General features: G+C 35.7%; 1 protein-coding gene across 4 annotated transcripts in view; it reads left to right on the forward strand.

Annotated features, from left to right (window-relative positions):
- The window catches only part of COL19A1 (collagen type XIX alpha 1 chain), a 190,921-nt gene that overhangs the window by 107,890 nt on the left and 69,467 nt on the right, over nt 1–13,564 (forward strand). For all 4 annotated transcript variants that reach the window (XM_017826692.1, XM_017826710.1, XM_017826717.1 and 1 more), the window contains one exon: nt 5,304–5,351. In XM_017826692.1, coding sequence (XP_017682181.1) covers nt 5,304–5,351 — 48 coding nt within the window. The remainder of the gene's footprint in view (nt 1–5,303; nt 5,352–13,564) is intronic.

Here is a 13,564-nt window from a genome sequence, read left to right on the forward strand (position 1 = left end):
TTATATCCCCTCAATATGGTACAAATAGGCCCAAGAAAAAAATATCCTCAAAATACGCTAGAAGGATCACAGTGACAGTCATGACCTGCACAATAGAACTTGTTCTCTGCAAACACACCTGATGAGTAGATGCATTTAAGACCTAATTGAAATGCATCTTGTTGCATGCTGTCTGGAATGCTGTGACGTTCTTGCATCAGTGCATCCACAGCAGTACCATCCATCCCACAAGCAGTATTTGAGTGGCTGGAGAAGGCTCTTCAGGTTAGGCAGGATGCAGTTATTCACTGTGACCACAAGTTGTGCTTTGTCAGGAATCTGGGAATCTGTGATCACCTGTTGAACTGTGTAATTTTGTACTGCTCTGCTTGAGGAGCTTACAGAGGGATCATTGTATATATAATTCAACAGTATGATGGCTTTTCCTTATCCTGACAAGGATTGTGCTTTAAAAAACTAGGTCAAACCCCTGCAGTGGGAATTGCCCACCAGTTTGCTTTTAAAAGTGTTTTAATGTTGATGTTGTTTCAGCAGAGCTATACCTTTCTGTTTATCAACAAAATGTTTTCAGATTCCTTAGCCAAATCATGTCTATTATAGCTAGGTGTTTTTGAAGTGGCAAGTTTTAGCATTGTAAAAGCTTGCATATTCTAATGGTTAAAAAATGACCTATTCTTGCATTAGCACAAGGTGTTTCTGCAAACCTAATTTAGGCTATCTCTGTCTTTGCTTGACTTATCTCACTAAACTACATACACTTTCTCCCCATCTAGTCGCATTTATTTTGTAAAAATTGAGGTCTTATGTTTGCTGGAATTCAGTGAGGAAAAACCGGATGAGAGTAGTTTGTGTATAGTACACACAAACCAATCTATAAGGGTCTACAAGGAAATAATTTTTGTGCTTTAATTAGACCTGCCTTGTTATTTTTAGCATTTGCATTATATTTAATTTGTTTTGAGAAGGAAATGTATTTCAGCTTGGAATGTATTTCAGCAACACTACCTACAAGTACATAAGGCAGCTATGTAGCCTTCTGCTTCAAAAATTATCAGCTGTGTTTTGCAGCAACTTTCAGAATACCAAAAATATACATTCTTGTGTAATATTTTACTGTCTTGGTATCCACCATAAGCTTCCGTAATAAGTAATATGAATAACAACTTTAAGTAGCCTCACTCTTCTACTTCAGCAGGGATTTTTTTTTTTTTTAACTTTGTTTTATTTACTGAGAGGTCACAATAAAAACTTTGCTTTTTGAGAGTATGTGTTTAGGCAGTTATTCTGAGTAATTAAATTTATGAACCAGGTCTCCACCACGTCTCTGCAGATGCTCGTCGTGATGTATCAGGTATTTACAAACATTTTTGTATCTGCAGAGTCACATGACAGGATTTTAGCCCTTCTATAGTAAGCAGCTTCTGATAGCTACATGCTGGCCCATACATTTTAAGTTAATAGCTTCTGAAACTTAAAACAGCTTAACAGACTGAACTGGTAGCTACTACTACTGCCACTTCCTAACACATTTTTCTTTTACTATCTCATGTTAAATAATTCTTTTTATCTTTTATCTCTTGATACTTGCAAAAAATATTAGCTGTTAAGTATTAAAATGTTAATTTCTACTGGTACTTCCACTGACAAGCAAGTTATTTTAAAAGCTCACTTATTCTACTGCAGCATTTTTTAAGTCTGTTGTTTTTCCTGGATACCCTTAAGTAAAGCTTAGACTAAGCTTTGATGATATTTCGTTTAAATATCTGTCAGCACACACTTCATAGTGTGTTTGCTTTTTCTATTTTATATTCTAATCAGCACCTTTTCCCTTGTCAGCGCTTCCCTTTACGATTTACCTCTTATAAAGGAATTCACAAGTTTCTGCTCTCCTTATTCAAGATTTTGTACAACCCTCTTGTGCCTGCCTGTGCATCATGCTTCATCTCTTTTCATAGCCATCCTTATTCACTGTGACAGAATTTCTAGGTTTCAGATGCCCTTAACCACATCCCTTGTTTACTGATTTTTTTGTCCCAAGCTACATGGTAACGTTCAAGACATTTACACTTCATGTTCCTCAAGCTCTTTCAGGTACCTAACTCCAAGGGGCTTGCCTGGTCCATGACAGGAACAGGCTTTATAGACTGTATTTGTTATTTTAGTTCACTTCTCTGTGGAGTAGGTAGAAGGCTACCACCTTCCAACCTCAAAGGTGGCCTTGCAGCATCAGAAAAATCCTATACATATTAGGCCACCTCTAAGGATGCATCATATTTTCCTGTCAGTCTGATGTCACAGGAATAGGCTGGTTTTATATCTCACTTTGCCTTGTGCTATTCCTAGACATTCTTTTGCTCATCAGCATACCCATCCTCTGGCCAGTTCAAGAGTATTAGTGACACACAGTGAATTATTTCAATTACTTTTCATTACCTGAAGGGGGCCTATAGAAAAGATGGAGACAGACTTCTTAGTTGAGCCTGTTACAATAGGTCAAGGCATAATGGTATTAAACTGAGGGAGGGTCAGTTTAGATTAGTTATAATAATGAAGTTTTTTACAATGAAGCTGGTAAAAGATTGGAACAGGTTGCCCAGAGAGGTGGTAGATGCCCCATCCCTGGACACATTCAAGTGATCTAGTTTAAGATGTCCATGCTCATTGCAGGAGGGTTAGACCAGATGACCTTTAAAAGGTCCCTTCCAACCAAAACCATTTTATGATTCTATGATTTTAATTGCTTTGGATGTTGTTTAACTGGGGAGATGGTACATGTACAATAGATTCCTTTCTGACAAAAATGTTTTCAACACAATTTACAGCTGATCCTTGATCTCCAAACAAAGATCTCCAGAAGTTAAATACGAATAAGACCTAAGAAATACTTTGATTTATCTTCCTACAAATACATATTTCTATTCATTGATAAGTTTTATAGGAGTTCAAGTTTTATTCATCCCTTCAGACAGAATTCTCTGTAGAAAAGGGTTCTTTTGTATTTCTCCTGCAGGTTTCTTCTGCAGTTATTTTTCCAGGATACCTTTCAGTGAATGTTGAGCAGGGATAGCAGTGCTAGGTCATTACTTTGGCCAAGTTACTACAGTTTCACAGCTGTGTTAGTTAACATGCCTCATGTTGTTCTATCACTTTTTAAACCGAAGATCCCACTGAAGTTGATGTGAACTTTTACCTCTGTTTCAATATCAGGATATGGCTCCTTGTACAGGGGAGTCCTCCCTGCCTAGTTACCAATTGTACGCTGCTCTCCTCCCTTTCCTTGAAGATAAATCTCCTTATCTGGTTCCTTTTTCTTGACAATAATATTGTAGAGAGAAGAAAAAGAATAAAAGTAGTTCTTGGACAAAAATGTTGGCTATTAATTATCATTATTGTGCAGTTACATTCTTATGTAATTCTTGTCCCCTTGGAGCCTTATTGTGCAGATATGTGAGGCTAAGTATTTCCTCCGCCATAAAACAGACATTTCAGGTTTTCGTCTCATTCCCCTGCGTAAGTTGTCACTAGAAATGAAAGATTAACAAAACAGAATTCCAGCTCTTCCTGAATTCCCAGAATTTCTTTACAGAATTAGAATATTGCTAACAGTTGGACAGACAGAATTCTCTGCAAGTTCTACGTTAACCTGAGGAAAAACTAAAGAAGGTTTACAGAGGTCACATTGACATACTGCTTTATGGTTTTGTGCATGTGTAAGCTACATATTTTGCACTGTAATGAACTTACCATGATTTATTTGTTGGACACAACATTGTCATGTATATTCTAGTTCCATAAACTTATGGTGAAAGATGAAAATGGTGTGCATCAACTTTGTAAAAGATCCTAAACTTTTTCCTGTTTACACTATAAAATGAAATAAAAGAAGAAATATCCTGTAGTGAAATACTCTCTGAGGTACATTTTTAGCTTCAGTGTTTGAAAGTGGAGAAAAGATAGGAATGGAAAAGCTCTTGAAGTGACTACTTTTATTTAAAATTGAAGTCGGACTTCATTCTAATCAACTTAAAACATTACTTGAAGATCTATGAGCTAGTAGCTTTGAAATGTCTGCTTACTTTCTCAAGTTTATCTTGGGAATTAGAGATCATAAATGAACTTTTTAAAATAATTTTTGGAAATATGGGTTCCTTTTAAAATCATGATTCTCAGGGGGCCTAAGTTCACCCTTATTGGGGCAATAAATATGTATAGTTGATTCTAAATTAGGAGTTTGAATCTGACCAAAAAATAATTCAAGCTGAAGCAATGCCCCAGTCCGAGTCATTTAAACGGCTAAGAATTTAATATTTTAAAATTTTGAACTCTTTTATAAACTAAAGGTAAGTTCTTTAATTTTATTACACCCTGTAACAATATGCAATATAACATACAAGACTTTTTTTTCATTATACAAAGTAGAATTGTTCCATACTCTTTGCTTGTTGCACTGAAACTGATTTCATGTTTCTTGTTACTATAATGGAAATTGAATTGCTTCCTCAAAGTAACATGTTCCATGGTGACTCATAAAATAAAGGGGGAGTGGAAGGGAGAATGACTCCTTTGAGTTGTTCTGAGTTGTTATTTGAAGGCTTTATGATTACATTATACATTAATCAGTTATAAAATTAAAGCCCTAAAGTGTCAGAACTGGTCTGCGATTCCATCTGTGATTGAAAAAGGCAGATTCTTGCACTAAGGTCAGAGAGAAAGCTCACAAGTCAAGGGTATATTCAAAACACCCAGAGTTCCTGTGCCTGGTCAGAGGAGTGAGAAAAAAGTGGCGGAAAAGTGTTTTGAAAAGCTGAGCCAGACACACAGAGGAAGCAGCACAGGCCAGTTCTCACAATGCAGCAAACATAAGGTCTTCTGCTATATTTAGTTCCCTTTCCCTGCCTTCCCTTCCCCCTTCAGTGCCTATATTTGAATTTGAGTTGTAGAGTAAGTTGTCTTTCATTTAATATAATTTTTTTTCTCCTTTTTTCATGTGGTATCCTAACTTAATAGAATATTCACTTTTCATATAATATTGTAGTTAAATATAACTATGCTTAATTAGTACTGACTTATCTTTTCTTTTCCAAAGCCTTTATATGGTGGAATGTGATTAATAATTATTGTTTGCATTTTTTCTTGAACCTTAATATAACATTGAAAGAATTGTTATGAATAACCAATTTTTATTATTAGAAATAAAGGCCTTGTCTTGACATCTGGTTCTTTGGACTAGTCTTACTTCTATAGAATAATAGAAGATGAAAATAACACTGAATGTTTTATTTGTCTAATGTTCGTATTTTCAGGGTTTGCTGGAGGGTCCCCAAGGTCCACCTGGCAAAGAAGGTCAAAGGGTGAGTAAACTCGGTGAACAACTGGTGAGTGTGCTGACTGACCTTGATGTGCAACTTCTGTCTAAGCACTAATAAAAAATGGTAAGGTAGCAGCTGAGTATGAAGCATGCTGAAAACAAACTGAGCTTTGACACTTGAGGTTTCTCTCCAGTTGAGGGAGATTTAACAATTTCAACCATCTAAAGTGTTTTAATGACTGGCAGCACAGATGTAGATATTGTATTTTGTGCAATGTGTTTCTGCTATAATTTTGAGTGAAATAGTATTAAAACTTTCCAGTTTTCATTTTATTGCAGGGGTGAACCATACCTTACAACATCTAAGATATATGAAAATATGAATTTAGGGTCATTATCTAAAATATTAACAGAAACCAGTACTGTTGACCCAGGCCTTGTAGATGCCATTACACAAGTGTCAGAGCCTAAAACACATATACAAAAAAGGAGATACAAAAAAGAGTGGTGGGGGATGGCGGGTAGATTATGAAAAATACATGAAATAAGCCTTTGGTTTTTCAGAATTTTAATATAATGAAGTAACTGACTGACTGGTTTCTCCATGTTCTGTTTTTGTTTCCCCTGACTTATTGAATTTGGTAGTTCAGTAGAAAAGATAACAAACATTTATGATTGTGTTATCACAAGAAATAATTCGGTTTTATAAGTTTATAATCTAGTGTGTTCCTAGAAGTTTGGAAAGTTATTAAGATTCAAATATTTTAATATTTTTGTAAATTAAGTTGTGCCCAGTTTATGGTTTTGAAGTTGGGTCTCAACACTTCTTGTTTGATTTAGGCATCTTGCTTTTAATATCTGAGTTAAAATATCTGAAGTGAAAAGATTTAGTATTTCTCATCGTTGATCTTAATAAACTACATTGAATTATTAAAGGCTAGTTTAATGATTACAGTAATAGTAATTATACTGACAGGGAACTAGTTCTTGAACAAAATGAACCCCAAAGCTATGTTTTATGTTGGTTTTTAAGTTGTAAAAATAGTACTAAATTTCATTTAAGTTGAACACAAAGATATGAAAGTTGAGTTTATTTAAGTTTCACACATAAGGATTAAGAACCCATTCAGAAAAAGTCAATGTAGTAAAGGAGATTTCAAAGTTATGCGATGAATATGTTGTTAAAACATATTTACTAACATATGAACATGCTTATTAAGGATTTTAAAATTACCATGACTCTTACTGTTATGCTGTTAAATATCCAGGATACTGTGAAAAGCTATAGATATCCAGTTTTAGCATATTTAAAGTTTTCTGTGGAGTACTGAATCTGCAGAAAGACACAGTTTATTAGTTCTCCTTCAGGAACAGTTGTAAATATGGCTGTGTTTTTAGAAACATCGCTCCTGTAATTTCTTACCTTTTTAATGCGAAAATTCAGAGTTAACACACTGTATCATATTTAATGGTGGATAAATGTATTTGAAAATACTTTTTTTATTTTATTCCATTTTACAGTGGGAATTAGGGTGTTGATTCCTCATGGACATTTTCCTACTCACATATAAAATAGAACTGCTGTCTCACTCCAACATCTATAAAAACAGGAGCACTGACTGTTTTGTAATCTTGCCATGCACACAGCTGCCTTGAGCCAAGCAATGGGAACAGCAAACTGTAGAGCCTCGGCATCTGTCTTTGTCTTTCTACCAGTAAGATGCTCACAACAATACCCTTCGTGGTGGCCACTCCTGCCCAAGCACTAACAACATTGTTTGCAGTTCAACTCCCATGTGCTTTCACATTTGCAATACATTTAATTACACAATAACATACCATTTGTAATAAGATCTCTGCTCTGTTTAATGACAAACAGAACAGGGCACATCTAATGGCTATTAAATGTTCCTTTTTATTCAATTATAGATGTCATGTTCCTCTGTTCTACTTCCAGCAGATCCTCCAAATCTTTCACATTATGTGAAGATATTGCTTTTGTCATGAGCTGTCTTCTGAAGATTAAAGCATATTATTGAGTGTGTAACTAGCTAATAATTTTTTCTTCAACATATTGTTCAGACCTAAAAGTGATTTTGTGTCCATTTTGCAGAGTTGAACTGTAACATATTAGTGACAACTAAAGTCACTTCAAAACCACCTAAATGTATCTATTCAATTTGGATGCCACACTTTGAGAACATGAAATTTTTTTTAAAACTTTCCACGTATACTGTACTTGTTATATTCAAAATTTTAATTTCCACTTACATCAGGAGCACTTCTAAGTGCTCAACTCCTTTAAAAATTGGCCTTAGATTAATAAGGAGCTGAGAGGAGAATCATTAAGTGTGTAACTTACAGACCTCTCAAAACACATTGAAGCAAGATAAAAGGAACTGAGGAGAATTAACTGTTAATGATGATATTGAAGAAACATGCAGAAGACTCATGTTAGAGCTAGTCACTCTACATGTGACAATACAAAATGAGATAGAAAGGCCAAAGTACCCACTTTCATTCACATCTGTTAGCCAATGTTGTGTTTTCCTGTGGGCTCAAGTAGTCCTCAAACATATGCTATTCTTACAAAAGGCCGGCATTTCCTCTCACTCTACCATTAGTGACTTTGTACAGTTTTTTAGGTTTTTTATCTTTAGTGAAGTGTTTTATCTTAGACATGAGACCTTGCTCAGTAAGACCTTTAGGTTTTAGTTTTGGTCACTGAAAGAAGTGAGCCAGCAGAAACAGCTACTCATTCCCTTTCCCTCATTCCTTTATAAGAAACATTAGACCATTCTGTGGGCAGGCACTACGTTCATCTGTAATTTTTCAGCATCCAGCATGTTGGCTTCAGGCATGTTACTGCTGCAGCAACTTGATACTATTACACAAGTGCTCAGAATGGCATCAGGAGTTACAGAAGGTAACTTGACATTACTCAGAAAAGTCCCTAGTCGATATTACTGACCTACAAATAATAGAAAGATTGGGTGCTAAGCTAACATTGCATGGAATTTAAACCACAGTGGACAACTACACCATCTTCCTGTCTCTGTGTTATGCAGAACTTCATTATTTTTCTCAGTATGCCTGCACTTTTTAGTTATGTATATCTTTCACAGAAGTACAGTTTCCTGTTGAAAGACAAGAGACTTCACAAATCTCCCTGATTTCCTTCTTCCAGTGTTTCTTGTCAATCACATATTTCAAAATATATATTTTATTTTACACTTTGGCATGTAGCTAATCCTCCATTGGCCTTCAACAACTCTTTTATTTACGTCTGTTTTATATTAAAGAGGTATTTGGAGATTTTTTCTCTATAATCAGATCACCATTCCATTAATTTCTGAAAAAAATTCAACTAAGGTCCATCAGCTCCCCATGTAAAGAATTTTCTGAAGTCTTCAAATAATTTTGTCATGTTCTGCTTTCTTAAAAATTTCTACTACCTATAATTTACAGAATGAATGGAGTTTTCCAGATTCTGCCTTTACTGTGTTAAACGCAGTGAAGTTAAATACAATGAAATTTATATTTCCAAAATAAAATTCAAAATGTTTTGAAAATTAATGCTTAATTTCAGTTGGATATCTTTGTAGCATGAATTTTTCCCTGAACGTTATGCATTTTTATAAATACTATTTTTTAGTATTTATAAAAATATTATTTTTATAAATACTATTTGTTAGGCAGCTATACTGTGAAATCTAGAAAGGGACATTTTTCATTCTCAGTTAGCCTGTAGAAGACCCAGGCCCAGCATGCAGCTAAAATACACAGCAGTTTGTATCAGAGTTTCGGCTTTTTTAATGTTGTCTTGATAACTTGAGTTTCTGGACACTTTTTCTGAGATATGGGAAACTTATGAGGATACTGAGGATACCTGTTGTTTCCAGGTAAGTGTAACTCTAGCAACTTCTGACAAAATCCATCAGCTGTCCCTGACCAGCGGGTGCCTGCAGCCTTTTTTCCAGCTGACCCCTGAGTAGGGACAGTCAAGCACCCTTTTATCACAGGCCAGGACAAGGACTATGTAATAGCAGTTTGTGCAGCAATAGCAGAAGTAACCAGTAGATGTACAGCAGGTTGCACAGCAGGTCATGCAGAAGGGCACAAAGAAGATGTCAGCGAACTTTCTTTGTCCAGCGTACACGTACTTAGAGGTGATGGTCACAAGGCACAGGACCAAGTGCTACTGAAGTAGTGCTGCCAGCTCTTTGCTTTCAGACTTTTGTACCCAGGCAGCTTCAAATGGAGGATACAGCTCTATAGGTCCATGGGGCCTCACACATTGCATCCACAAGTGCAGAGGGACCTGTCTGATATCATTGCAAGGCCTCTCTTGATTATTTTGAGTGGTCATGGTGACTGGGAGAGGTTCCTGAGTACTGGAAGAGAGCAAATATCACTTATGTCTTCACAAAGAAAGGTCCACGGAACTAAAGGCCAATAGCCTTCACCTCAGTCCCTGGGAATGTGAGAGATGAAATCCTCCTGGAAACCATTTCCACACACATGAAGGACAAGAAAGTGATTGGGATAGTCTGCATGGATTTATGAAAGAGAAATTATGCTTGACCAAATGCCTCACTTTCTATTATGATTTGACTAGCTTGGTGGACGAGAGCTGAGCACTGGATGTTGTTGACCTCAGGTTTAGCAAAGCCTTTGACATTATCTCCCATAATTTCATCTTGTCAACTTAACAGGCAAACTGACAAAGTACAGGTTAGATGGGTGGATGGTGAAGTGGATTGAAGACCAGTTCAACAGCTAGGTCCAGAGATTTATCATCAGTGGCACAAAGTCCAGTTGGAGATGCATCAGTAGTGACTACTACCCGAGGGCTACTACTAGAGCCAGTACTGTTCAACATCCTCATTAACAGCATGGACAATAAGGCAGAATGTAGCAGAGAACTGGGGTAAGGGAACTCACATGAAGTTCAACAAGGGGAAATGCAAAATCCTGCATCTAGGGAGGGATAACCCCAGATATCAGTATACACTGGAAACAAACTCTCTGGGAAAAATTTCTGTGGAGAAGAACCTTCTGGATAATAAGCAGACCATAAGCCAGCAGTGCATCCTCAGAGCCAAAAAAAAAAAGGAGGCCCAGAATATCCTGGGCTGCCTTCAAAAGAGTATTGCCAGCAGGTGTGGGGAGTTATCCGTCCCATTTACTCAGCACTGGTGAGACCATGTTAAGAAAGATGTAGACATACTAAAGTGGGTCTAGCACAGGGCCACAAAGCACATTAAAGGAACTGGAGCAATTTTCATAGGCTGGATAAACTTTCACTGGCTTGGAGAGCTGGGGCTCTTCAGACTGAGAGGGCTCAGGGGAATCTTATCAGTGTATATAAATACCTGATGGGAGGGAACAAAGAAGAGGGAGACAGATTCTCCTCTGTAATAGCCAGTGACAGGACAAGAAGCAATAGGTACAAATTAAAAACCAAAAAATTGCATCTAAACACAAGAAAGCACTTTCTTATTGTGAAGGTGGTCAAATACTGATACAGGTTGCCCAGAGAGGTTGTGGAGTGTCCACCTGTGGAGATATTCAAAACTTGAATAGATACAGTTCTGAACAACTGATCCTGCTTGAGAAGAGGGATTATACTAAATGTTCTCAAGAGTTCCCTCCAACGCAAACAATTCTGTGACTTTTAATTAATTAGCTCTAGCTTATTCTCAGCATAGCTGCCAACAACTTCTTTATGGATTAGTAGGATTTTTTAAAAATATTTTATATGTTTTTAAACAAACTGATTCTCTATCTTGGTGGTTTCCCTGGTTCCAGTGGTTAATTGAGTTCAAGCATTTACAAATCTTTCTATGATATCACAGCCTGTGATATTCTTGATCCTCTATTCATTGGGATGTTGCAGGTGTCTTGAAGTAAATATTTTTGAAAGAACTTCCTTATTTCCAATTGTTTTGTTTATAATACCAAATACTTCACTTAAGAGGAAGTTATTTTAGCATTATCTTAGTAATAAATTAAATACCTCATAAAACTGAGAATCCGTTGTAATATCTAGTGTTTCAGCACTGATTTCACTAAAATTACAAATTTGGAGAGATCTCATGGAATTACAGTACTTGTTTTATGCTAATAAAGTTTATTCTTTGAGATTACAAATTTTTCTAATCAAGCATGAGTAAAATTATTATGACATTGTGGAAAATCTTCTTAAATAAATAAATGGATGGGGAGCTGTTAGATTTTCTTAACATAATTATTTAGAGTGACATCAAAATTAATTTAAATTCAGATTGCATTTATCTGCTTTATAGAACTTAAATATTTCTTTGACATAATTTGTTTTCTAGTTCAGTGAGTAAATGTTGTACTTAACTAATTGTAAAACAAGCTTTACAGAGCAATGATAATTACTGCACAGTAGGTCAGGCTCCTGGCACACTGCAAACAATTTTCTTCACAGCTAAAGCTCTAGAGTTTTGGAATCTCTTTTTATCTTCTCAGTCCTTCTTGACTTTGATGAAAGTTGTTTTTAAGTATGCAAAGCTCTAATCTAATTTTATCTTTAAGTTGGAGTCCTGTATGTTCCTTCACTCTGATATTTTATAGTCCAAAAATGCTGAATGTAAAACAGGGAAATAATTTTCAGGTTTTCTACCAGAATATCTCTAGCTTAAAGTACAAAACTAGTAAAATAGGATACAGAAAAAAAAAAAAAAGAAAAAAAATCCCACTTTGGCATTTAAAAATTATGAAACCTTTGAATTTAGAATGCTAAAGACAGCTTTATCAATTAGAAGAGTTCTATTTTTAATTTAATTCCCTTGTTAAATTCCATTGAAGAAATTAAAATCTAACTTTTAATGGAATAGCAGTAATTAATTAACTTTTAAGAACTCATTTAGAGTTTTCAGACTCTTTTCCAAATACTCTATTATTAATATTTCTTTTATTCTTTCAGCAAAAGGAATAAAAACATGAGAGAATAAGAACTATTTTTCTCAAAAGTAAAAATTAAGGTATAAACTATCTAAATGTAGTTGAAAACTATTTCTGCAAATGATTTTGGGTTTAAATTGGACATCGGTGGATACATTTGAAAAATTTTTGTAGTGATTTTTCGTAGGGATTTGTTGACAAAATAGGCTGTGACATTTGACTTCTCAGCACTGCTAGACTTATTTGAGGACTTTCTTTTTAAGTTTGTTAAATGCATTTGAATTTTATGTAGTGTGGCTAGGCTTTCCCTTTTAGCATTTTATTAATACCACAATAGAGAAATTAAAGATATTGGAAATCATTCCTAAAATTGGAAACCCAAGATTGAGCGCAAGAATGCTTCTGCATTAGTGAGGAGCTCCCTACTGACTTTTCTTCGAAAACAGAGCATTAGGGTCTGTGTGCTCTCTGTACTCTTCTGTGAGCTGCGTGTCTGTGAAAAGCTTTAGTGGGACGTGAGGGACAGACTTGCACTTGTTTTCTGCAAATGCCTTAATTTCTTGCCTTCTGGCCTTATTTCCTGTGAGTTTATTCAGGTTTAACATTTAATGCAGAGGTTAATTTGTAATACGCTGGATACCATAATACATCCTAGAGGCCAAAGTTAATAGGGTTGAAGAAGGAATTGTACACTGAAGTCCTAACACTGTATTATTGAAGTTAAAAAGGTTTTATTATCTGTGACATAGATTTCCAATTTAGGAAAGAGAGTATCCAAACTACAAGATTTCTAAGGATAAAAAAGCCTCCCATAGTTATGCAGTTGTGCCACTACCAGAGTTAATGACAAAAGTCTTATTCATCTGCAGCTGTGCAGTCAGGTGGTTAAATGTCAAAGTCCTCTTGAAAAATTACCAATTTTTTTGCTAAATGTCTAGATACAAATAATGAGTCAGTATTCAGGCTCTGCATTTGTTGTAGATTTGTAATTTTCAGTTTCTGATCTGTCATAGTTGATTGGGATTCTGGAGAACATTCTTCTATCCTACAACTGGTCATTAGATGTGCACAGCTAAGCAACTGGGTTTGATGGGTGATTGATCTGGTTTTTGTGATTAATTCTAATTTTCTGTTTCCTATTTGCTCTTGAGCTGACTTTCTTACTGATACTGCCATATGATATCTGCCTTCGTTCCCCTAAAATGCCAAGGTTTTTACCATAAAACGGAGCAGGGCACTGTCACCGGCTTTGGTCTGGGCTGGGTTTTCCCTGGGTTAGAGTTGGTTGCAGCTTTGCAAGCTTCAGGTGAACTGCCAGGCACG

This window comes from Lepidothrix coronata, unplaced genomic scaffold, assembly GCF_001604755.1.
Source record: "Lepidothrix coronata isolate B3197 unplaced genomic scaffold, Lepidothrix_coronata-1.0 Scaffold4, whole genome shotgun sequence".
Taxonomy (NCBI): Eukaryota; Metazoa; Chordata; class Aves; order Passeriformes; family Pipridae; genus Lepidothrix; species Lepidothrix coronata.